General features: G+C 45.3%; 2 protein-coding genes across 4 annotated transcripts in view; both read right to left on the bottom strand.

The window, feature by feature from the left end:
• The window catches only part of LOC120949177 (carbonic anhydrase 2), a 221,145-nt gene that overhangs the window by 189,619 nt on the left and 4,315 nt on the right, over positions 1 to 27,211 (bottom strand). The window lies entirely within an intron of this gene.
• The window catches only part of LOC120949675 (protein rhomboid), a 47,534-nt gene continuing 21,152 nt past the window's right edge, over positions 830 to 27,211 (bottom strand). For all 3 annotated transcript variants that reach the window (XM_040367099.2, XM_040367104.2, XM_040367103.2), the window contains 6 exons: positions 12,133 to 12,245; positions 11,667 to 11,784; positions 5,827 to 5,969; positions 5,545 to 5,666; positions 5,269 to 5,415; positions 830 to 5,137 (listed from right to left, as the gene is read on the bottom strand). In XM_040367099.2, coding sequence (XP_040223033.1) covers positions 4,827 to 5,137; positions 5,269 to 5,415; positions 5,545 to 5,666; positions 5,827 to 5,969; positions 11,667 to 11,784; positions 12,133 to 12,245 — 954 coding nt within the window. In that variant the 3' untranslated portion in view covers positions 830 to 4,826. The remainder of the gene's footprint in view (positions 5,138 to 5,268; positions 5,416 to 5,544; positions 5,667 to 5,826; positions 5,970 to 11,666; positions 11,785 to 12,132; positions 12,246 to 27,211) is intronic.

Below are 27,211 nucleotides of genomic sequence, written 5' to 3'. Positions count from 1 at the left end.
ATTTTCTTATTAATTAAACATCACGCTCGTGGGTATTTACACTCTCCAAAGATCCTAAATCCAACCCATATTCCAAGAGCGATTCGAATCCAGCGGCGAATTAGGAAATACACGTCAAAATGTAAAAAATAGTAAATACAGAAAACACTCACCATTTCAACGGCTATACAAAATTCATTGGATGCATATTTTGAGCTGGCACTCGAAGTAACATAAACCGTCCTCTTTCAGCACGATGCAACAGATATACGCTTCAGGTCGATTCGCGATTGACAGGAAGTAGTTGTCTGGCGACTTCTCTGCCGTAGAATAGAAGTAACGTGTTTTGTGAGCAATACTTTGTACTGTATGTCTAAGGGACGAGGAGATTTTGTACCAATTTCTGAAAAAGATTTGACTTTAAATTATTTTAAATAACTATAGAAACTGATGAGGACAACCTTCAGAGAATCATGCACAACTGGACAAAACTTCATACTTTTATTCCATTATGCAATACTGCAATTATGTTACGTTGCGCGCGTTTCTTGAATCAGTTCTGATTCAACATTTACTCAAAGTTTATTTCCGTTTTATCTTTCATTTTCATGTGATCCTTTTTCTATTTGGCTTAACGTCCTACGTGGACATGCCTAAATCATTACCACGCAAAGCTGGATAGTCACAAAATCCTTGCTACGGAGGAACGGTCCATTGTAGGCTTGAACCCATGACGGGCATGTTATTTAGTGGGGTTCGAGTTGACGACTGTACCACGAGCTCGCCTCTTTTCGTGTGATATAATCAGTAACTACATTCAGTATTCAGTCTCTACAATAAGAAAATATGATGATGTTTTACAATGAATTTGCTTTTGTTTATTATTTTCTTGAAAAAAAAACGCCTTCTATGCACCATTTTCCATTGGTATAAGTTCTTGTTGCTTACTTTGAATTCTGTTTTGTGACTAATTACAAAATTCTCACCTCAGTCCCTCACTGTGGTGTGAGTGTGTATGTGGGGTCGTCGTTTATAGGTGTATCCTCTACTATCGTTTTATTTTTACCAATAAAAATCTCGCTCGAACGAGATCAATTTCAGGCGCAGTTGAATGTTGGTGTGATTACGAGTAGATTGATTTTGTTGTGTTTTGTTTTGTGCTTGTACTAATTTTAATTTAGCTGGTGTTGCAACTAACTTTTCATTATTATTTTGTCTATTAGTTTTGTTACATGGAAGTTTGCTTCATGTATACTTTTCCATTGAAGGCCATTTTGGTATGGAGTGATGTAAACGGGAAATGGGTTTTGTTTTTACTTTATTTAATGTCAAGTGGAATTTGCTGGACGGGAGTTTTTCCTACCTTTTCCCAATCAAACAATTATTAGTTAGTTGGACAACCGAAACAAGATAGAAATCCAGGATCGAAGTATAAAAAACGCATAAGAAACGCTTTATAGCGTATACAAAACTAGCGCCCACACTGTGTTTGCTGATACTGATTGCAACAAAGTTGTTTAAACAAAAATAAATATGTTTTCCCATCGAACCAACACCCTCCTCTCTGTTGTTTTTGCATTCATATTCGATTCGATTCTAGCCTTTCACCTTGCAATCATTCTTCTCTTTGTCTTCATATTAATCTTTGGTGTGTCTGTCCTTTGAAAATAGAACGAAAATCAAACTAGATTGAAATAGTATTCTACATTGTGGTTCTATTGCAGGCGAAGGGGTTTTGCTCCGCCAGGAAACTGTTTGAATGATTCACATCAACCTAACAGTACAAACCTTGGCCACATAGACATTTCTCTCCCTTTCTACTCTTTCTAGTGATGTGTGATGATGAGGGGGATGTTGCAGTAATGATACGGATTTTCGGGCTTCATTTAATTAGTGAGATCGTTTTACCTGTCGCGTGGATTATTAAAAAAAGCTACACACCTCCGGCTTAAGGTGCTTTTGGTGGTTATGAGGTTGGTATATGCTGTAATAGGTTAATTACGAAGCTAAGCTTCACTCAACCGCCACACCGAATGTGAAACGAAAGGGAAAACAGAATATAACCGAGTGCAATAAATAAATTAATTTATACAGCATTTTTTGGATACCGATAGCACCAACAACACCGTCTTTGTGCCAAGTGTCTGAGTTTGTTTGCTCTCTTTGTTATGCAATGACTTGAATTGGTTGCGTTCAGTGATGTGATTTTTACCCCTCTTCGTCGATTCGTTCGGAGGCTCGTGCGTTTCTTAATTGCCATGGTTATATGTATGTGTGTGTTTTTTTGCTTTCACTCTAGTTTTCGAGTTTTCGACATCAATCCCCACTTGCACATCACAACTCGAAACAGAGATGAGAATTTATTTTGGATCTTTTCGTTCTTTAGTTTGATGGTGAGGTTTTGGTGGTTTTGCCATGATTTAGCGCGCATTTTGATTTATTTGCTGTTTCTTTTCCTCCTATACATTGTTCTGTAGCAGTATTTCTTCACCCGAAGTTCGCTCTTTTCGATGCGACAGGCAAAAGAGCTGAAGTTAATTTAATGTAATTTAATATTAATAATATAATAATAATATTAATAATAATTATAATAATATAATAATAATAATATAATAATAATAACTAGAATACAATACAATAATTAGAATATTTCCGTAGAGATTTGACTAGACTTGGTGATTTCCGTATTGTAGAATATTATCTTATCTTGTTTTCTTTTCTGTTCTGTTCGTCGATTTTCCAATCGCTTCGCTCGTTGGTTCGTCCATTTCTGCTACGCTAAATCTTTGTCACACTCTGCGGATTAGTCTTTCGTTCTTCCGTCGAATAGCACACGCACCCACACACTGCGCGATCGGAACGCAACACACTAACCTTTCGAAAGCCCTTAACTTTTTCGTCCATTCGATTGTCCAACTCCTTTCCACAGCATACAAACACACACACACGGAATCTTCCCTCCTCACACGTAATTCTTGTTTATTCGGTTCCTATTGTACTAGCAACTACTAGAGCACACTAGCTAGTCGTTAACACTAGACCTTCTTTTTTTAAAAAGCCAAGTTTATTTCGAAATAATAAATAATGTTCACGTGACACGCAAAACTTCGTTCGATCACTGCCGTTTTTTTGTTTTGTTTTAGTTTCGTTACTTATTGTTCTGGCTGCTATATCGTACGGTTTACAGGTGTTGTGTCTTTTTTTAGGTGTCCAAGAAGAGTTCAGAGTAACCCCTGAGTGAGTTTTGTGTCTGCTTGCTAACTTTTTTTTCAGCATTCAAACAGAGCAGCACTAAACGGTATTTAATTTCTATTTCATTTGGCTTTACGGCTACATTCAAACTTGAAGAAAGACGAAGGCTGCGGGTACTACTAAATGTTTTACTCAGCGCGGCAGTGATGTGTATACGCTCCCTATCCTTCCAGCACTCCCCTCTCCTTCCATGACAAACACGGACGGTTGTTGATTGTGTTGAATACTATACAGCCGCTACACCGTACTCATACTTTCTTCAGGCAGTTTGCTTACTGCAGTCCATAAAAATAATTCACTACTAAAGGCGTCGCACGAGTCGGTGCCACTCAACTGGCTGTGTGGAACCGAACCACCCCACTCGTCGATCCCTCTACATTTGCATTTGTCGTTTGGCAGTTTGTTTTAGTTATGTAATAAGGTGAAAAAGGAACTCAACATGATGATAACGAGAGTGATGTATCGTGTGATGGAGGAGTGCAGCTAACTGCTCTACTTGTATTTCTCGTTGCGCAATTGATGGATGAGGCGACAGCGACGAAGAAGTGCGCGTGCACGCGTGCGGATGACCGTTGGTGCTGATTTTGAAGAAGGAACGACGACGATCGGATATTCGAAAGCAGGGAAAACGAAGACAAAAACCAGCGTGCATGCGGGTTACTTGCCTCATCGTGTTTCTCCCTGCGCAGTCTTTGGTATACTGGTATTAGTTAGGAATTGTTCTATCATTTTCACTGACCGCAAGTTTTGCTTCCTTTGACGCACTCTGCTCTCCAGAATGTTCACGTACATACTACACACCCAAGCAAACGCAGCAAGAGTTGCAGTTGCAAGTACGACGGGTGCGATCCTTTGCGCTGCATCGTTTCCCGCGTACCGTGGGCGTAGGGTTATCAATAAAATATAAAGTCTATGTACAATCACATTTAGTTGGGCACTTCCCTCCTTCTGCTTTCTCTCTCTCTCTCTCTCTTTCTCGCTGAGGTGTTGAGTTATTCGCGCGCTGGGTCGAAAAAGAAGGGAGCAGCACTGTCCGATGCAGCATGATAGACAATGTTCGCACATGTACGCGTGTGTATGTGTAATATACCCGTGTCTACGGCCTGTCAGTGCTGGCCCGTTCTCGTCAAAGGCAAGCAAGTGGAGGCGCGGTCAAAGGACCCTTTCACTTCTTAGTGTACACGCACAGATGGCTCTTTGGACGTTACTGTAGGTTACACCCCATCATCACCTACCAGAGGCGCACGATGAAGTATGTATATGCGTCAGTGTGCACGTGTGCGTGTGTGTGTGTATATTATGGGACATTCCACAATCCGGGAGGATAGACCGTTTCATCGACCGTGGACAGAATATATGCTCGTTTAACGACGATCAGAAGCACAGGTGGGAACGGTAGGTGGCGTTTAGAACGCACTTTTCGAGTGTTACACAGTGCCGGATGGGATACGTGGCTAACGGCACTGCCGTTACTGGAAGGAATGGGAGATCCTAGGGTCGATCAAGGTGTCCCGGTTGGCTTTTGCACTCTCCTCTGCGCACACAATCTCCCTCACACACATACTACCACACACACGCACATGTACATATACAAACTAGAAGCCGAAGTTGGTGAATAGATGTTGTTTGAATACCTCTTCACTTTCCTCCTCTAGCCTCTGGACGGTGACGGTGTTGAGCAGGTTGAACACGATGGCGAAGATGGTGCAGGCGGCGTACACCCCGAGTGCCACCCACCAGAGGAGCTGTTCGTGCAACTTCTGTTCGAAGTTTTTCAGCACCAGCAGCCCGATCGTGAGCCCGGCCAGGGCCCCCGTCAGATGCGCCACGTACGATACCGACGGTGCCCCACTGGCCGGTTCCACCGAGTACCGGGAGTAGATGGCGAAACCTACATCACAGGACGCTGTTGGGAGGAAAAGAGCAAACGAAACAAAATGGATGTTAATATACTAAAGAATTGACAGTAAACGCGCGTTTATATCATATTACTAAACGTCGAATCAGAAAGCAGAAAGGATTATTTGAAATTCTTACCAAATAGGAATATCGCTAGTAGCCGCAGGATGCCATACTGCATATTGCGGTAATTTAGCATTACATTGGCTAAATGGGCAGCGAGCAGGGCATACACACCACCGCTCGCTCCAACGAGGTACACTTCCGGGTCGAATACGCTCGTCCCTATGAGATAGAGGAGGAAAAATAAGAGCAAAGAAGAGGATAAAACATCGATCGCCACAGCAAAAGGGTGTGTTGTAAAATATAGTTTGTTGTCAAAAGAAAACGTAATAAACGCAAACAATCGCTTACCTAACGAACCGGCCAGTACTCCCGCCAGATAAACACAACCTATCCTCGTTGATCCGTGTACCATCTCCAATGGTAGCCCAACAAGGAGTTGTATGATTAGATTGAACCCTAGATGGAACCAACTGCATCACGGGAGGCAAGCAAACAAGGAGAGAGAGAGAAAAAACAAACAAATTAGATCCTTTGTTTCTAAAGTACAATGCTCGACTTTACTGTTTACCAGCAGTTACCAGTGGGGGTGGCGACTACCAGAGAGAGTAAAGCCCGACAAACTCTACTTACCCTGCATGCAGAACCATGTAGAATAGAAATCGCCACACTTCCTGCCGCTTGTCTGGTCGGTAAATGAACATCGAATCGATCGGAACCGGGCCCGCCGGATCCGCTGGACCTAACGTGAGTGAGTGGTAGACGAAGAACCCGAGCTGTAGAAATGGAAGGAAGAGAAGAAAGGATATTGCATGTTACTTGGTGAGCGAGCTGTCTCCGCGCGTGTTCAAATGTATTTTGCAAAACAGTTCAAAAAATGGTGAGTATGGGCAATCAACGCACTTTCCCCTCCTGGCAACTTTTGCGAGTGTTGACGTGTGTTTCCGCATCCGGAGCAGAAAGAACGTAAGACACACGGTTGCTAAAATTAGGATTGCATAAAATGCGGCACCTCTACACACAGTTGATAAACAAACCCACCAGCAGCGCCACCAGAGATCGATAATGAGAGTAAGAGTGGGTGTGGATGGGTGGTTGCGTGGTGTGAGATCAATAAACCGTTTTAATGTAAACACACACACACACGCACGCACATACAAATTGGCGAGTGGTGAATGAACGCAACACGATTACTCTAAATAAAGCTGTGAATCAATGCATATTCCAGATGCCCTAGTAATCCAACTTCTTCTTCTGCTTTCGTTTCTCGAGGTCGATTGACGGTTCGGAACTGAAGTCCAGCTTCCTGGGCCCTTCGGTACTAGACCGCTATTGTGTTGGTGAGAACACAACCTCTGCTAGTTTGGATGGCATCAAAGGCCGTATGTCAGGTAATCCAGCCGAAAGAACAACCCAACTTCCAGCTGTACTATCGCCTGTACTATATTTTGCAATGTCTGACCAACCCAAGAGTGTATCCAATTTAATTCTTGTTCACTTCAGAGATAAAAAATAAATATCTCCTGCTGTTCTAACAACCTCCGCGACTCGTCAATACTTGTCGTGAGCGGATGCGATCGAATTCCTGAGAATTGAAAACGGCTATATTAATTGACAATGACTTTCAATAATGTGCGCGCATCCACATTGCGTGTGCAAGTTCGATTGGCAACTTCCGCTTGGTAGTAATCGCCGGTCAAGGTGGGCGCGGATTCGCGACCAAGAACCTTTGTGGGCGCAGTAATCAATCAAATGCACCGACCATTGACATAAAAGCATAGGAGCTTAAGGGTAACTCCGCAAAATCCGATAGCAAACAGCATTAGTGTAAAGAATGTATTACAGAATAATTACATCTAAATCCCACGAGATGCTGCTGCTCTGGTGCTGCTGCCGTGTATCACGCCAAACCCATTCAACCCCTTGGGGTGCCGGGAAGGGAAGAAATTGTGAGCCGAATTTCAGAACATGGCCCCAAAAACAATTGAAACAACAGTACCGTACGCCTAACAACAGCCTAATGTACTCACTACTAACGCGCGCACACCGGCGTTCTTCGCGCTCTCGAAAGGGGCACCATGCTCCATAAAACTAAGTAAAGCGCGAAGGCGCTCTTTTTTGGGTTCCCATCCGCACACGAACGCAGTCTTTTTCCTTCACTTCCACCACACTTACTCCCCCAAAAAGGTGCGCGCGATCGCAACGGTTGATGATGATTTCAATCCGCACGGAACTAATTGTCTGCCCCCGCATCATAAGCCGGCGGCGGCAGCGCTCTTGCCTTCCCTGGGACTTCCGAAGAGCGTGGTAAAATTATTGTTCTTAATCCATCCACCACACTACTCACACACACACACACACACACACACACACACACACACACACACACACACACACACACCAACTCACTCTTCTACCGTTACTGCACGGGAAATCACAACACCGTACACAGCCGGCATCATGCTCGCTAAAGCTTCTTTTCACCGAAAAACAACACACGGGCTGGGAACGGGCTGGACAGGTTGTCTCAACTCGCTGGGCAGGTTGCGATGGTTGACTGAGCGCCCCCGCGCTTATTGCCTTTCCGTCGGAAGAAGCTGATCCATTTGTTATGGTTCGGAGCTACACATTTTGTGTGTCTCAAGTCAGCAGAGCACGGGAAAGTTAGTGAGAAAATCGAAAAGGCTTCCACAGACCCTTAGGTGTAACAACTGCGCGTAATTGCGTGTATTTCAATAATTCAAATCATGATGGCACAACAGCAATAACTGCTCAATTTTCTATTGAAGAGAACAACAACTTGATTCAAAATATTTTATACACCCGGCGTGAAAATACCTTCAAAATTAACTTCATTAAATTGATAACTGGACTGAAAACGTTCCCAAATTCCCCACCGAAGCGCTATACAATATCTAATTAAAATTAATTAATATCTCTAGCTTCCACGGGCAACTAACACACACACACTCCTACTAGCGAACACCGACCAACCGATGGAACAACTAGCGGTTCCCCACCATTTCCTCAGCTACGCCGTGGACTTGGTGGAAACCTAAACAACAATCTGATCAGGAAAGTGATCTGGAAAAAGGGTTTTTTTTAATTAACCTCCCTCTTTTACCATCAAAATGAGACTCTTGCAGGTTGCTCGCATACACTAAAACACATTCCGTTTACATCTTCACGGTGGTGGTGGGGTTGGCGATCGTGATCAAGAGCTGTAAAAATCATTAATAACATTTCATAACATGCCCCCTCCCTTTTTCCTCCTTTCCCTAACAGAAGGGCGGTCACTCGGAACAATGCCGTCGCCGATGGATGGACTAGACCTGGGTGTCTTAATTTTCGTGTGGAGTGGTGCAAAGATTTTAAAAACAAAACAATATATTACAAATATACGATTTGTCGCTAAGATATAATTAGTTCATGTTTCCATAAAAGTGAGATTTGTCGAAAATCTGTACAACAGGCGCAACGAAAAAGGAAACAATGTTGTAGGTCACATTTAGGGTGGTCCTCTCCCTATACACACGATACGACCAACACAACGGCAACAGCAAAACGTGATCGCTTTTTCAATGCATTTCCGAGCATCCGTCTCTCCTTTTTATTGTTGCTGTGCGGCGCATCCTGAATTCCTCGCAGGTTACACACATCCGGACGACACGGGATGCCACTGCACAGACTCGAGGTATGCGCGCACGCGGAGCAGATGTGTTGTTCATGAAATTCGGGGCCTTTTCCGGTTTCCGCTTTCCGAAACGACCGAAATGCCCGCACCCGAAGAAGGCCAAGCGCAGCTCTCGGCTACCGAAGAATAGAATTGTGTTGCAGAAAATTTGGAACAGAGTATGAAAGATTCAATATTGATAAAGGAAAAAGATTAATATAATGTCGGGATTCTAAACACGGATTAAATCAAATTTAGTGTTAGAAGATAGAAGGTAGACAGTTTATAAGCAGCAGATATGCTTCATGCTCCGTCTCCTAGAATTTAACGCTCATCAAAGCAACACAAAATAAAGGTACCAGAAAATTATCCATAAACAATGGTACAACAGTGATCCGTGGCCTGTTCTTTACGCGTACAGGGGCTAACACTTGCGATCTTCTGAAAAAGGGACACAAGCTAAAGGGACCCCAACAGCAACACACTGCCAACAACAGATGTTCCATGTTTCACGATGCTATTGGCATATCCCTCCGCCTGGGTTCACAGTAAGTCTCATCATGGTTGATAAAGAGGACCCACAAACCAACTGTCACTTTTGGGTTTTCCGTTAAGCAGCACAGGAAAAAAATAATCGTACGTTGAAAATGCTAGCGCTTGTGTGTTCAAGTGCCGTATGTAAGCATTGCAATTTCGGTTTAAATATCGTTACATCGAAGCATTGTAGCGAATCGGAACTGAAAGTGTGTCCAACAATAATAAAATAAAAAAATGTTACGTCTTTTCCAACCGCAACGTTAAAAGAACCAAAGGACGGAACCATACTTGCTCATGGGTCATCAATTGGCCGTTTCTTCTTCATTTCTCGTTTATTTTTGTGTTGCTGGTAGTCGCGTGCGCTTCATTACTTGATGCATGTGCATCATCGGGACCACCATATGCCCATGCCCACCACCCAACACCACACAGAACCCATTAAACCACAACCAGAACGCGAAACGATCAAGCGAATCACGGCTACGGTGGTGGTTTGTCGGAATTATGATTGGTGTATCACGATTCCGCACTTATCCTTTCTACTTATCTTCCTCCTTTACCGATGGATTAACAGCAAAGGGGTATTGTTTGTGCATTTTACACCTTCCTGCTTTTCAACGGTCCAAACGGTACGCTTTGGCGAGGCTTCATAACAGGACATACATCCGCAAAAGGGAAACAGTGCATATGCTGTAGTGCACCATGGAACGATCACAGCTGGTTTTCGGCGCAAGGCCAGTTCCAAAACTGCTATTCAACCGACACAACAGGCATTTTAATCGATAGAGGAATACAGAGAGGTGTGTGCGGAAGCATACAAAGGGTAGCGACAGGAGCCGAAGCAACAGCATAAACGGAAGTAGTTTTATTCGTCATAAGCCTACACGCACATGCCGAACTTGCCAGCAGACACAGAGTACTGATGCCACTCTCTTGCCCTTTCGGGCAGCTGACAGGTGGGTTTAATGTGTCTGGGCACAAGTTGTGAACCTATTTTCCATTATGATCGTCTTCAGCTGGTTCTGAGAAAGGTAGCAGAATAGAAAAGAACCATCCTGAGCAACATCAACCTTAGAGGATTTAGCTATTCCATGACGAAGAGAAGCAAAAAAACGAAGCTTTGTTCGATTGTTATGTTCGTTCACATTCCGTTCCGGTGCATTATTGGTTCAAAGAGGGTGTAAAGCAAAACACTGTCGGCATTCCAACGAATTAGCGCGATGCATACTGAGAGGGACCGGGGACCGGGGTATGATTTCGATCGGCCGGCTTCCCCACCAGCACAGCGCCATCCATGATGAATGGTAAACAAAACAGAACGGAACGCGCCGAGAAGCAAGAGTGACAACATCCGGTGTCGGTTTATAAAGACCGGTGACACCAAACCGGTGCGTGAGCGGAAGACACGCGCCACAAAACACGATTACGACCCCCGCTTTGCGTAGTGGATGAAGATACCACATAAAAAAAAAAATCTTACTAAAATAGCAGCAACGATGTTAAGCCAAAATTAATACACCATTATAAACGTATCAATAAAACAAACGATGAAAACTATGTTGTAATATGAAATATATAAACAAAAACATAATTTTCGCCTTTAAATGAAAACGAATATGGTGCGCAGATGAATCGATGAATAGGAGCGATTGTTGATTGTAATGCTAATTTAAGTCATGAGATAAAAAAAAGTCTTTACACCCGACAGTAGGAAGCACTGTTGTGCTGTCAACTCGGACGTGAGAAAGGTAAATACTGCTCACACCTCAACAGCATTACACTTTGTATGCACAACTCGAACTCCCCCGCGATGCGTACGCATCTTACGTATTCACAGTTGAAGATTATCGTATTAAATTATTTGCTCACAAAAATACAATCGAAGCAAAAACACACACGAAAAACTGAAGGCAACAGATAAAATGGTTGCAATATTACAACGAAAGACTCCAACGATTGCTCAAGCGACGAACCGGCAGCAAGCAAACGCTCTTGGTCCGAATCATGAAGATGATTATTTAGTGAAACTTTTTCACTCAAAATAAAACCAAACAAATAGCAAGACTGTAGTGTAGAGAAAAAAAATCAAGATTCAATGTTGCTGTTGCGCATCGATGACACAGAACACAAGAATGCCAAATCGTCCCACTCCTCTCATACCGCCGGGGGAGGGGTGGGGGTTCGTGCGACATTTTACCCATCTCTACCATCCGCGGCGCGCGCTGAAACCTTGAAAGAGAGAAAAAAAGGAAATGATACATACCTCGACGAATGTAACTAGTATCACAAATAACGGAGGCGGACAGCATGAATAATTGTCTGCATAATATTTTCGATCCCGCTCCTCGGGGAGCACTTCCATTGCAATTACGTGCACCATTCTAGGTAGAAGAGAAAACAAAATACAAATCAGACGGGCGTGTGATAGGAAGCAAAGGGAAACACAGCAAAAGAGTATGAAATTAAATCAAAGGTTTCGGTTCGAAATTAGCATATGTCTCTCCGGCGTTCACAGAACAACACAGCACACAACGCATTTACGATTATTCGATTCAATCCAACATCGTAGTACAACCACCCACCCATACCCATCCATCCACACAAACACACACTGGGTGTCTTTCGCTGCGTTGTGCTTGCAGTCTGCGAACGGTGCTCAATATGCCGCACTGCGACCCTAGGAGTTGGCGGGTTTATCCTTCCTCCGTCGATCACACACACACACTTACCTGCGGAATAGTGGCGGATCCTCGAATATCAGATGAAAATCGTTCTCGGAACAAACCTCACGATCGCGATGATGTACTGCACACTTGAAGCTACGAGAACGCTTGCCGCTCATCTATAGAGGGGAGAGAGCAGAAAGAAAGCAAACAATCGCTGATTAGATATTGTCTCTGCAAAACAACCGCACACATCTTGGGCGCGTCTCAGGCAGGGGAGGCAAAGCAGAAGAAAATTCCAATTCCCACGTAACAACAACCGCACACGCAGACACATACACACACAGAGAGATCAGCGCAGATCATCGTTTAGCACACCATTGACTTTCCCCCCTCCCGTTGTCAGGGGTCTCACTTCCTCCCTTTCCCTCGTGGGAGATGTTTTCCCACCACTTTCATTCCATAATGGACCATCATCATCACACTCAGCAACAATGCATCTTTTCCTCTCTCTCTCCCTCTCTCTCTGGTACCACATACCACCACAGCCAATCCCTTAACCCCCAAGAATGTACGCGATTTCACACAATTTTAGAGAAAGTATAAATTAAAGCAATTAAAATATTAACCTTTGTTGTGTCTGTTGTTTATTGTCACACGCGTGTAGTAGGTAGGTAGTAGTAGGTACACACGGAGGAGGCAAACATCACAGAGCGCAGAAAGGAGATTAAAAGATCGTGAATTTCTCACCAAATAACAGTGCCATTCCAACGGTGGCGGCGCGTCACATGTTGGTGGTGGTTGGTAAAAGGTGAATGCTAGACGACGGAAAGTCAAATAAACAAACCAACAGCAGCAGCATCCACTGGTAATTTACTTCGCAACCACTGCACAGCAAATGGAAGTAAAGTGCACTACTAACAAAACCACAAAAATAAAATGTAAAATAAAATTGGGGGATGGAAATAGAAGTGAGCGATCCTTGCTAATCATCGTTTGATTCTCTTTGGGAGTATATTGACCCCGCGCGCAGAGGTACTAGAGCATTCTATAAAATTGCTAGCACAGCAGTGCACACACACACACACACATCGGGCATTCAACTATATTCCCAAAATTACGCAGTGCGTGTACGAAAACAGACAAAGATCACATCACGAAGCGTGACATCACCACTTAAATGTCAATCCCCTAATAACACGTTTTCTCGAGTTCCCAGAGTTGTCGTGTCTCCCGCCAGAGTATTCCAATCCTTATGCGGCTCCTCTCTATACACACACACACACACCACTACCGCACGATCGCAAAAGTGCGATTTACTAGATTATTATTTTAGTTGATTTCAATGCTGTGGGGAGGAGGCGGTATCTGTGGGCAAAACAAAACAAGAACAGAGCAAAAACAATAATCCGCGTTCCGACATCGCGCGCCAGTCTTCGGGGGAGAGTTGCTAGAAGGCTTAGCCGGCACCCACCACCCCCACCAGTGGCGCGCGCGCAGACAACACTCTTCGTGATACAGTTTGGCATTTGAATTCGGTTGGTATCGCTTTCTTACTTCTTTCTACTCTCCGAGAGCAAAACAGAATTTACCTTTTCTTGCTCTCGGCTTATCCTGTTGGAAGGTCTCGCAGCCAGGCATGTGTAGGTGTGACAATGTTGGATTAAAGTTGGAATAAATAATAGCACAAACGTTTTGCTCGAATATTCGGCTTTCAGATGAGGGTCGAGAGGATCCATTCGGCGAGAGAAGAGTCTCCAACGAATCGGAACAAATAAATATCGTTTACGGACAACATACTTGGAGCAATTTTCTATAATATTGAGTAGTCCTCCTAAGCGATCTAAATTGAATCGTGGAGGATCAGAGAAAAAGACCCCAAAACAACATGTTCTCCTAACATGCAATTTTTAAAGCACTACTGCAAACAAGAAAATTATTGTCTTACTGTCCACATAATGTGAATTTAAAAATTACAATGCCCGCAATGAATAAACAACAAATTGCCAAAGACGACACAAAACCCAGCAAGAAGAAGCAACATAACTACATATTTCACTCAATCGCTTCTACACTCTGCTCGCCGCCGCCCGTTAGTTGAGATCTCGAGCACCGGGAGCTACCGGAGAGCACAACACACACACACACGACGATCATCGCGAGATAATGATTGATGGCGTTTGGCACAAGGAGATCTGCCGGCCGCATTCCTTCCATTTTCTCATTGCAAACAGCGAGATCGAGGATGGGGAGAATGGATCCCAGAAGCACCCAAAAACCTGAATACCTTTGACTTTTGCGGAAGGTGGTGTGCATTTGTTTTGAGGTTCTCGTTTATACGACGATTGCACCATCCCTTTTTTAATCAATTTTTAAGAACTTTTTAGTAAACAATTGTAGAAAGCAAGTTGATGAAGGCCGAAAGGTAGCAGTGTTGATTAAATTATTACGAAAATGGTATCACCCCCAATGCTTTCCTATTTCCCCTTTAAAACAGAGACACTCCTCCCCCCGCACCCTGTGTAATTCGTCGGCGTCTCGACTTTCACACAAGCGGCGGCGGCGGGTTAGGAATGCGGCTATCCCACATTCCGTGTGTCCATTTCTCGTGGCATTTCCACACGTGTTTCCCTTTTTTCACCCGTAATTTACCTTCCAGTCCTGTGCATGCAAAATGGTCATTAGCAGGACCGATTACCGTCCTCCTTCTCTCGGCCCGCACAACACAACCGGCAAGGGCATCATGCACCCAATCGTTGTCGTCTACACACACACACACACATAATGTCCCCTTCTATTGCCGAATAGAGCAGTGTAGCAACGGCTCGGGGAAACGTCTCTATATGCACACACGAAAACGGAAGAAACACGCTTCTCGCTTCAAAGCAAAATGCCAACGACCTCCATATTTTATCAAACTGTAATAATTCAAACCACCTCGCAGCAGAACAAGGACAGGGGACGGGAGCCGATGAAAAGCTGCATTTTATGAACACACACACACATTCAGCGGCCTATAAAAATAAGCCACATAAAAGAAGGAAGGACTACAGCAAACCCGAAATTCTGTAGGCGGCCACAAACCCCAGTGGCCGCACTCCGTAGCTGGGAATCCTTTTAATGCATCTCCTGACAGGGGCCAGGGGCCCAGCTGATGGGTAACAAGGCGCGTCGTCGTCGTCGTCGTCCTTCGCGCCAAGAAACCAAAAGGCAGAAGCAAAAGAAAACCTCGAAAGATCGTGGCTGTGGCGGCGCCTTTACAAACGCACGCCAAGAGGTGGGAGATGTTGGGGGGAAGTAGTACCCACCCTTCATTCTCTTCCGTTGGCCCTCGAGAGAGAGTGAGAGAAAAAAAGGTTTTGGGACAGTATTTACACCACACCATGCCGCCGCGTGTCGTGTCTTTTTCACGGCGGCGAAATATCAACTGGAAAAGCGACGGTCGTCTTCTTCTGTTTCGTTCTGGCCCTTCAAAACAAAAAGGTATCCGGCTGCCCGTGATCGTGTATTTGAACATTCTGTAATGGTAAATTTGAATATTTTTTATGATCTTTGCACGTTGTGTGCATTTCTTCCTTATTCACAACATGCTTACGACGGACGGGGCGGCCGCCGACATGCTCCAAGTAACCAGAGCCAACCAACCTACCAACAAGATTAGTGATGGGAGCTCGGAATCGGACCTATCAGATTCCGATTCCGTGTTCGGAGTCATTTCCGAAGTCGATTTCTGAAATCGATTCCTATTTCAGATCCGATTCCAATGACGACTCCGAATCCGGAATCAAATCCGGAATCGAATCCGGAATCTGAATTGGCTCCGAAATCAGAAACATGTCCGGAATCGGATTCGACCTGGGATTAGCAACTTGCTCCGGAAACGGAATCAGAATCGACTCCAGAACTGGAATTAGCTCTGGAATGAGAATCAGTTTTTGTTTGGAATAACAAGTTTGAGAAGTGAAATCAATCCGGAAATCTCGATGAGAATGTATTGTTTACAAGTAAATTTGAATTCTTTGCTGCTATCAATGCGTAGCATCATTGGACCCAAACGCCTATTATGATGGAGATGCCGAAACTGACTCCAATTTGAAAGCCGATTCTGATTTCAGAGCCAATTCCGGTTCTGGAGCCGATTTCGATTCCGAAACCGATTTTGATTCCATGACCCGATTCCGAAGCCGATTCCGAAAACTGATTCCGGACCTACTATCCGGTATCGATTCCAGAAAACTTCGGAGCTAGCAGAAATCAATTCCGACGAAAATTTTAATGTCCCCATCACTACACAAGATCCCCCCTCCAAAAGAATCTCGTAACAACGCATACACACACTTAGGGCCAAAAAGCTGCGCCGACGCCCTCAACATAACTACCTCTCAGCCGGCACAAGTAACCCCCCTCGCCCGTCCACTTTTTCCACACTCTCCTCTACGTTGGTTTTTGGCTTTCGCAGGTGAAGGAAGTGTCTTCAATATTGAGAATGCCACCGAAAAAGGAATTCTTGAAATTAATTGCAAATTGGGTTATCTTTTGTGCATAAAAAGAGGGCCCGGCAGTATGGTGGTGACGGGGGCCATGGGGTAGTTGTTGGGCGTAAAAAGGGAACGGTAAGAACAGGGTGCGAAAAGCGAAACCGAATCAACGGAGTATGAAAAAAAAAGTATGAAAAATAAAGAGACGAACACAGCGCTTTTTACCACATGGATATTAGAAGCGACAGATGTGTTTTTTTATCGTTCTAAACTTTTGGTTTATAATAAATAGAAATCAAATTTGTAAATCACGAATTTTAATAAAAATCAACAATATAAATTGTAAATATAAATTGAATTGAAAATTTTAGGACAAAAAACTTGTCTCACTCATAGACTAAGACACTGCAAAGGTATACGAAAAAAAAGAAACAAGATGATCTACTCTCACTTTCTCAATATTATGACGTGAAAAGGATGTGCAACAAATGCAACAATTAATTATACACGTTTTCACGAAATTAATCAATCCCACGTTACCCAACGAAGAAGTAACCAGAACTGCTCTTGATGGTTGATGGTGAAAATCGTTGCCTCCTTGCCGTATAGACTACTACTCGGCCGAAGCTCCATAAAACTGGTCCCAAAATAAATAACCAATTGAAAGATCAAATCCTTACACACTGGCGGCGCACACACGCACAGGGCCTTAAATATTTATATGGTTCATGTCATCTCGCACCCCAAGAGCACGCGCCGTCCGTCTGTGAGGGCCCCCTCTGATTAATGATGGAAGTTTGACTCCACTTCTCGCTCTCCGGACGACTTCGAAAGAAGCCAGCATCTGCTGCGGATGCTTTAACCGTGTGGAACAGGCAGGCAAAGGGAGAACACGAGTGTGAGGGGGGGAGGGAGTGAATATGCAACAGCAGCATGGATATATGCATTTGCTCCAATATACCGCTATCTGCGTTGCAGTACGCCTTTCTCTCTCTTGGCATTGCTTACATTGCGTGCAGGAGCCGGCACCACACACACACACACACACACACACGCGCGAGTTCTCACTATGTTTTCCACCACCACGCACTACTCTTCCTTTTGATTTGGAGTATCTTGTACCGAGCGGAATAGTTTATTTTGTTTACCGCCGTCTATTATTAACTACCACACACAATCTACACGGTGAGAGAGCGATATAAACAAAGCCTATAATTGGAGCAGAAACGAAAAAAACAAAACTCCGTCTTCAACGAAGAGCTTTTCCGCACATAATAATTCTCTCATTCAGTGCTAGTAGTAGCTGGCCCCACACATCACATCTTATAGCAGAGAGAGCAGGGTCCCTTGTTTGGATGTAAGCAACATTTGTAACACTGAGACCTTATGATTGAACTGAGAAAAACAAATGGAACTAACTGGTTGCACATGTCTCAGAGTTCATCATCAAACGCACAATGGTCTCAGAGTACCTTTAGAGTATCAAAGTTCGTCATCCAATGATTAGGAAAGTGAGAATTTCACACACCCGCCCATCAATTCCAAACACGTCAATGTCTCCGATCGATGTGATCGTTGTTTCTCGTACAATTAAAACGCCTCGGACGGGGGCAGACGTATTGAAAACAGGAAATTCCCATCTACCCATCGTTTCTCTTATCTAACACATCCCACAACACACAGACGACCACTGCTGCTTACCATCTTCACGAAACTTTCTTCCAAAACCCAGCCCAAACTCTAGCGTACTTCCGAGTGTCTTTGTTTCCAAAATTCCTATGTCCCAAATTATGATCAATTATCGAAACTTTAGAAGCAGTTCCTGATGCTCGTTTGAGCTGCATGTGTGTGTGCCGGAAAAATCCCGCGTCAGGAAATTCGGGTAATTACACACAAAGGAGGCGGCTCGCTCTTCCAGGAGCCATCGCACCGAACAAAACATCAAAACCAAAACGTGTTGATAATTTGAACAGGTGCATCTGCTGCTGCTGCTGCTGCTGCTGCTGCTGCCAATAACAATGCTTCCACTGGCGAGACCCCGAGTGCTCCTGTCCTTCTCTTGGTACACTGCTGCTTCTTCCGATCACGTTGACCTGTCAAACCTATCCTGCGCGAGCGACACACAGCGAAACTTCAACATAATTTGATATATTATCGCGCCACACGTGCGCGACCCTAACCCCTATTGATCACACGCTCTTTTTTCCGATACGTATTAGCGATGATTACTTGCCACCGCCCCCTCGGGTAAGGAACCGGTATACACAACAACACCATCTCCATCAACACCACGACCAACACTGACCGACGATACGAGCAGGTGCGCGTGGACCGCCGGTGCGTACACAGTACATTCTCACATGCACATTGTTGGGGTCTTCTCTTCTTCTTTTGACTGCTCGAGCGATAGCGAGGATCTGACCCATCCATAGTTCTACGCGCCAGAGCCAGCCGGACAGCCAGCACGCCAGAGTGGGTTCCAATTAATTTCACTCCCCCACAATAAACGCCCTAGTGAAAATGGAGATCAAAAGAATCGATGCCGAAAGGACGTGTTACGCGCGGTGGGGGCCGCGGGACGCCGATCCTGGGGAATAGAGTTCTCCCAGAGGCGAAATAATTTATTCCATCGCCGCCGTCGCCTTCTTCTTCTCCTTCGGCTTTTACTGCTGCAGCAAAAGTGTCGGCCTTCGCCGTGTGGAGTTCTCCTTGAGCTGTTTTTCATGGTACAAGGGCATCTTGAAAGCTGAAAGCGGAGCGCGAGTAGCGCCACAACTATAAATTGGGGAGACCACCGGAGTGTAACAATAGCACTCCTCCCCTGCCATTTAATCGCTTTTCTTGGGATCAGCAGAGGGGGAGGAGGGCTATCGCCACACACACACGCATTAAGCGGCTAACGGATAACTCATGCTTTTTTAAAGTAAATTCATAGACATTTGTTGGAGAACACCCTTTTGAAAAGTGAATTAATGTTCCAAGTATTTTTAACATTTTCACAAAAACCGAAGTAACCATGTTAATACTTCTTAGTTTTAGAAATTAAACAGCAAAAAAGGCTTAAATTGAGACTCTGCGAAACACCACAAACAAACAAGCGTACGCCATTCTAACGGCACCAACAAACCAGCTGGCAGCATTGCGGTAAGTTCTCATCAATCTGTTCCTCACTTCACTTTCTTTTGCATTTCCTCGTTAGCGTTGTTACATTTTAACGGGCAAACGGGACCGTAACTGATTCAGATCGTACACGATACACGATGATCGTAAAAGACCATTGATTCAGGCTTATAAATAGGTAAAAAAAACAAATTCCAATAAAACAGCAAGTCGTTTAAACATACTCAAATGAATTTTAGAGAGACAAAAGAAACAAAAGTAGCCCAATATGAGTTTATTCAGTACCGTTTAATAGCTAATTTTCGCTTTTTGTTTGAACGTCATCTCGAATGAATGGAAACGTCCAATGCAATGTTTTATACGGGAAGTCGGCCTAATTTTGTCGTCACCGATCAAGCGCCTCGGAAAGCAAAAGAAAATGACGAAGAAAAGCGACTGCACTGCACGTCGTTGCGTTGACCCAATTTACGAAACGGAGCCAAAACCAAAACAGTTGCTATGAGACACAGACACACACATTATGGTGGTGGGTTTATGGTTCATTCTTCGTCTTAATCTAAATAAAAACAACCCCATTTCCCTCCCTTTGGGCTGATGATGATTAAACATTGGTCCGCGTTGATATTGAAAGGGTTCGCGCGCGCGTAAGTGTGGCTCACTTTTTGCCGCCATCACATCACAATACAGTAAGCGGCGAGGCGAGAAGTGTTCCTTTTTTTTGCACCACACATGTTTTGAGAACTTGGGGTAGCCGTCGAGAAAACAAAACTTCTTTACGCGTGGGAAGTAAAATGCTGTTTATGCACACACACACATACACAGCAACGGCAGCAGCAAGAACTCTGCTAAATGTTTCGCTTCTTGATCGAGAGAGCTTGTGGTGCACAAATGAAAATAAATAAATCGGTTACGTTGAAATAAAATTCTCATCTTTTTCCATTCGCGTCCCAAACCAATATAACACCCGCGTGGCCAAGTTTCCTGTCGGATGAGTCATGCTACGACGACGACGCAGCCATTGTGGCCCACACACTGTTCTCTTTGCTTGAATTTCATATCAGAGCACCGGATCGCCTGTTTTCTTCCACATCTTTGTGCATCTTTCTCGATCGTCCCAAGCATAATTCCAATTTCTGTAAGGTAGGTGGCAAAGGTACGTAGGTACACACGCCAATGAGCGCACAGCATGTCGCCGGATCACCTACTCACACACAGAAAGGGGGCACACACTGCTTGGGAAAAAGGGGGATAACGCTTATTTTAATGCCATTTCTTGCTTCTCGTCGGCGCCTCGGACTCAGCTCCTCTCTTGGAACTCACTGATTCAAAGCCAAACCGGAAAAGGTAGGACGACGACGTGCGCGCGCGCGCGACCCTCGTAAATGACATCTCGTTTGAACTTTGCATCCAGCGACACCAACAGAGCTAAGGAACACTTCCACACAGAAGCAGGCTTGCCCAAGGAGGGATCACAAACAATCGGAGAACGTTGCCTTTCATATCAGCAAACGTCGAGAGTTCTCTCAAATCATCTGTGGATGTGTGTGCAAACAACCAAACTCACACACTTCCTACTGACCACTCCAAGTTCAGATAAGCAAAAAACAGCAGCAGCAACAGCAGCAGGAACAACAATAGCAGCAGAGGCCATCATAATGATCAGTTGCGCTAGCATAAATTAAAAATGTTAATCGTAATGAGCGCGATTACCCAAAGCTCAGGCAAGCAGCATTCGCCTTTCCTCCATCGGTGGGAACTAAAGCGTAACACGCCACCACCACCACCCACCGCCAATATAATGGCACAAACAGTAAAATGCATCGTTCACAAAAGAATGCAGTGTGCAATGGAGTGCATCCACTCTCACACACACACACACTCACGTGGGGGCTCCGAGATTTGCCTTCGTGATGGAAACTCGCGCCGCGAACGCTCAAAAGCTCGAGGGAGCATTATTTTTCAGCACAATAACAACGGCTTGCTTTTAATGGAATGCATCATCATATTTATCGCACGATACATTTGGTGCCCGGGAAATGCACAATGTTTAATGCAGAATCACACACACACATACACAATAGGTGTCATTTCGCATTATTTTTCGCGTCTGCAACGGTGGAAGGAAGCTTTTAGGGTTTGGGAATTGCCCAAAACGCGTTGCCCAAACAGATGGTGAAGGATGGATATCATCTAAATGCATCGCTCAACTTGGCAGCAACAGTAATTCAGGTTGCAGCATAGTTTCCTCCCCGGGTCACCGAAATGGGGGCTATTAAAGTTACAACACTTTGCTGCCACCAGACGTCCTCCCAAACCACCAAACTGAAGCTTAAAATGTGCAAACAAAAACAACAAAAAGCGCATCCGCAACCAAGCGCATCAAATCAACGCGCGAGCAACAACAACAACAAACGGGAAAATCTCGAGCATTGCGTGTTGTTCCGCTGCATTTTTTGTTGTTAATGAGAAACAGTACAGAAGTGCGCGAACATACACATACACACACACAGATACACTTTCCGCGGTATTTACATTTGCTTTTACAGTTTTCCACACTTTTGCCAACAAGTGGTGATGCGCTGTCGTGTGGGTGGAGGTTGTTTTTTTTTATTTACTCGGAACAAAACTTCAACAAGCAGGCAAAAGGCAAGCAGTAGAGAGAAAAGCAAAGCAGAAATGTGGTATTAATCAGAGCGCATCGTAGAGTAAAGTGAGCCACGGACAGCACAGTGAGATGGGGGGAGAGAGGGGAGGAGCGCTATTGCGTTCACACCTTCACTCCAAATTACAGACATTTTTAATTTGGAACTTTACATTTAACACGTGTGTGAGGTAATTTAGAAAGCTGTAAGTAAATAATTTAAAATCTACCTATTTCTGCAATTAACCCTAATATCACCAATACTATACTAGTATCACAATACTGGAAAAGCTTATAAGAAAAAGCATGTTGTAATAACATCTCCGCCTTGCACTGGCAAGCCAAAACAAATTCTGCAACCTTCAGCCTGCCCCGCAAGCGACGACGCAACGCCCGCACGAGAGTGAAAATCAAATTCACGTTGGCGTAGTACACACGAGACACACCACCCTCGCGCGACTAGAAAAAGCGTTGCTGATGACGTCGAAGAAGTACGCAACACCACAGGGTCTCTCTCTCACTCGAAAGGGTCGCATGAATAATCGCCACCCATTAGGTTAACGCGCGTACCGGCAGCAGCAAAACCAACCCGTGCCTCTCTCCTGCTTAATTTGGCGTGTTTAAATCAAACAACAACCACGACGGAGGAGGAAAGCTCCAACAAGGTGGTCTCCCCCGACTAAGCTGCGTGTAACGGAGAGGAGCGAAACCGAAAGAAAAGAAGAAAACCCACGGCGCTTTAAGTAAGACCCGCAACCGCATTTACACCTCGCAAGAGTCATTGCGCGCTACCGCCTTCCGCATATGTCTGATGGGGAGGGCTTTGAGGGACGTGTGTGTGTGTGTTGGGGTTTGTATCCGGCGCGCTCGAAAGTCGTGGCTAGACAAAATAGAATCCAAGGCCACTGCCGCGGCTGCCCACGCGACCGGTCACAACTCCGAACACTTCAACCTCTTCCAAAGTAAGACACCACACGCAGAGCGAGCGAGAAGAGGTCCATTCATAAAATAAACGCGTCCAGCAAAGAAGAGAGCAAAGGTCTTACCTTTCTTTTTCCACCGCTAAACTACATCAGCCACACACACACACACATACACACGATCGGGTTGATGATCATCATTGATTGAGTGATTGGATTGTAGGTAGCAAAACAAGCCCTTCTCCCCAACGAGATGATCGGACTACACAGACCCCTCCTCTCAGTAGCGAAGGGGTGAAAATGGGCGTGAAAATTCACCTCCCTTTGGGCTTCTACCCCTCATCACACTGGACGCGAGATCGCACGCGAACCGACAGCAGCAGCGTGAGGGGAGATCGCGTCTTAATTGTAATCCTACTCCTTCCTTTTCTCTTTTTATTACCTATACAAACTCCGCCGACAAAACGACGAGATGATCTCGACTTATTAGGCTGCTGCCTGCTGCTACCCTTGCGATGACCAGTCCCCACACCACAATCCCTCCTCACCCTCCATTCGAATATCAAAAGCAGAATCTCATCCCAAGCAACAACCACGCGAGAAGCAATAGTCACGCGCGTCAGACAGCAAAAAGAAGGGTAAAAGCGTGTGTTGGGGAGGGAGGGAGGGGGAAGGCTAGTAAAAAAGCGCGCCGAGGATCAGCACAAAACGCCGTGAAAGATGATCATTATCAAGATCATCCCCGGGGAAGGATAGAAATTAAAAGTTAAACCACACTGTAAGGAGAGCTTGAGCGATGGTCGCGTACGATACACGGCGGTACAAGAAATGTGCTAACAACATCACCACAACGGCAGCAGTCGTGTGTGATCTTGAAATTTCTCCAACCTGGCCCAATCCGTCCAGGCGGGCGGGCACGTGCGAGTGAGTGAGTGTGAGTAAGCGAGCAAGAGCGTGCGCGCGCGCGCGCCACTGTTACACTAGGTCAAGAACGACGGAATTCCTCCGACCGACCGCCGGGCCAGTTCAGAGATCCGCGAGAGGACGCAACGGATCGCGGTCGTCGTGTGTCTCGTGTGTGTGTGAGTGGTGAGTCACGTTTTGCCGGGCACACGTGTAGTGCCGCGTCGTGCGAGTTCCAGAAGGTCGAATCTCTTTCGTAATGTTGCGGCTACTAGGCCGAGATGAGGTGGGAAGCACACAGTCATACACCACCACCTTGCACCATGAGATTCGCACTTTCTCTTCCGATGGTTCTCGGATTTATCATCGAAATGACGTGTAAGTAGTACGTTACAGACACACACGAGGCAACGACCACCGATAGATAGGGATTGGCATTTTGGTCTGTAGTGTGAAGAGGAGGGGAGATGCGGAATGCTCTTGAGATGTAACTGATGTGATTTTTTTATTTTTATTTCTTTATTTGACCCCCCTTTATTCGCAACACAACCCAGACAATTTAAAAAAAGACAAAAGAGCGTCTGGTATGATGAAATTAACAGTACAAGAATGGATTTTTTGCATAACTTTACAATGATTTCTACTTTTTTCAACCAAACACGACTGGCGTAGGTTTGAGCATGAAGAATCACAAGGCAAAAGATTAAGAGGCCTACCACTGACACTGTCCGTCTCTCTTCCCCAAAGACTGGGAAAAACGACCAAAACGCATAAACGACTCAATGGGGCGATGCAATTAAAAAAAATGCCACCATTTCTTCATACAGTTGTTGTGTGGTTCAGTTCATATCAGCTGGACCACACACAAACAGAAGCGTATAAACTCACTACTACCAGTGCACCGCACACACAAATGCATTGTGCAACGACCCGGAACCGGAAGAATTATGTGGGAGAGAAACACGTTGCGTGTGCATGTGTGGCGCTCTTTTCGGCTTGCCGTGTGAGCTGTCATGACCCCTGTGCCGTGTGTGGGGTTCATTTTTCCTTTTCTAAACATTGCTCAAAAACTAGAGGAAACCTTTAACGAGAAATTGTTATAATATGTTAAAAAGGATTTTATCAACTCAATCAATCAATTATTAGAAAACAAATATGGTTTTGATTAACAATAGATGTTTAGAGTACATTTTCTCACTGCCATAAGACACCGAATTTGTGATGATCGTTTGAGAGAGCTTCAAAAAGACGTCACAATTCCTTTCCCACTAAAAATGAAACGAAAGTTGACAAACGCCCTCACCCGCCTGTTGTCGCTGGAACCGAGGGAAACGTTGAAACATGATGATGATTTACTGACGGTAAAAAAGTGTGTTTTTTACTGGTTCCATCCGAAGATTCGGAAATGCAGTAGTAGAAAAATCAGAGCACGAGTGCGAAAAAAGCATTCCACCGAACAATGCATTTACAACAAAAGAAAACGAAAAAAAAAAACACACGCCACACACCAGCGATGGGAAGAAAATTGAGACAATTTCATCGTTTCCGTTTCTGCCCATCCCAAACAATCCCACGACTGATGATGACGACGACGACGATTATGAAACCACCGGCCAGAAAAACAGCTTTTCACGTATCGTGACGAAACACCAGCAAACATTGGACACATTCGGTTTGTGAAAGTAGAGTGGAAGATTTCCACCGACAAAACAAAAAGGAAGGGGTTTTAAGAGGAAAACATATTTTTTGTAACTTGCAAAACAGACAACAAAAATGTTAAAATACTGTACAGCACTAGTGATGGGCGTTTCGGAGCGCACCAACGGCTCCGGAGCCGGCTCCGACTTTTTCCCGGAGCCGGCTCCGCTCCGACGGCTCCGGAGCCGGCTCCGCTCCGACGGCTCCGGAGCCGGCTCCTCACCGACGGCTCCGGAGCCGGCTCCGCTCCGACGGCTCCGGAGCCGGCTCCGCACCAACGGCTCCGGAGCCGGCTCCGCACCAACGGCTCCGGAGCCGACTCCGCACCCACACCCACCTACGGCTCCGGAGCCGGCTCCGCACCAACGGCTCCGCACCAACGGCTCCGTAGCCGGCTCCGGACTAACGGCTCTACACTCACGCCTCCGTTCCATAAATGAATATATATTCTCGCACGTGTGGAAGCTAACACACGATATGATTGCAGTATTGGCATGCATGACGTTGTGTAGCATTCGTTAGTCTCGTCTTTCTTAACAATATTCAAAACTAATCGATATTTTTTTGATAAATTCTTTTAAACATGACCTACTCCGTTATTTACGGATTACCTCGATTGAAACTTCATTGAAAAAGTTTTTTTGGTCTTTTGTGTTAAAACCGGCTCCGTAGCCGTTGGAGCGGAGCCGTTGGTGCGGAGCCGGCTCCGGAGCCGTCGGAGCGGAGCCGGCTCCGGAGCCGTCGGAGTGGAGCCGGCTCCGGAGCCGTCGGAGTGGAGCCGGCTCCGGAGCCGTCGGAGCGGAGCCGGCTCCGGAGCCGTCGGAGCGGAGCCGGCTCCGGAGCCGTCGGAGCGGAGCCGGCTCCGAAATTGCCTGGAGCCGGTCGGAGCCGGCTCCGGCTTCGGAGCCGTTTTGCCCATCACTATACAGCACTGTTTGGCGGAGCACACACATACACACAAATATCTGTAATGTTTGTTCCACCGATAGTGAACTTTTGCCCATCATCAATTTACCAACCAAGTTTGAAGGACTTATGGCACATCATGGCCGGTGGGGGAGGGGTGGCAAACCAGAACCTCAACTTCCGGCCACCCTAAAACCTAGCCGAGTGAGTACCACGTACATGAAAGGAACCACCCTCCTTGCGCGACTTGGCCATATTTCAGTCTGGATGGCGATGTAATAAATATTCCAGTCCTCCCCACTAAACCACAAGCACACACACACACACACGCAAACAAGGATAAAAGAGGGAGTTGGAAGGCTCGGACCGGAGTTTTCGATGGTTTGTGAAAAAAAAAAGTTTCTCCCGCCTGTTTCGTTTCGTGCAAATATATCCTTCCGGATGTACTTATCAATCCCGCGTGTGTTTCGCTCCTTCCC

Source organism: Anopheles coluzzii, chromosome 2, assembly GCF_943734685.1.
Source record: "Anopheles coluzzii chromosome 2, AcolN3, whole genome shotgun sequence".
NCBI lineage: Eukaryota > Metazoa > Arthropoda > Insecta > Diptera > Culicidae > Anopheles > Anopheles coluzzii.
Note: the sequence above shows the minus strand (reverse complement) of the source record. Positions and strands in the feature narration are given on the sequence as shown.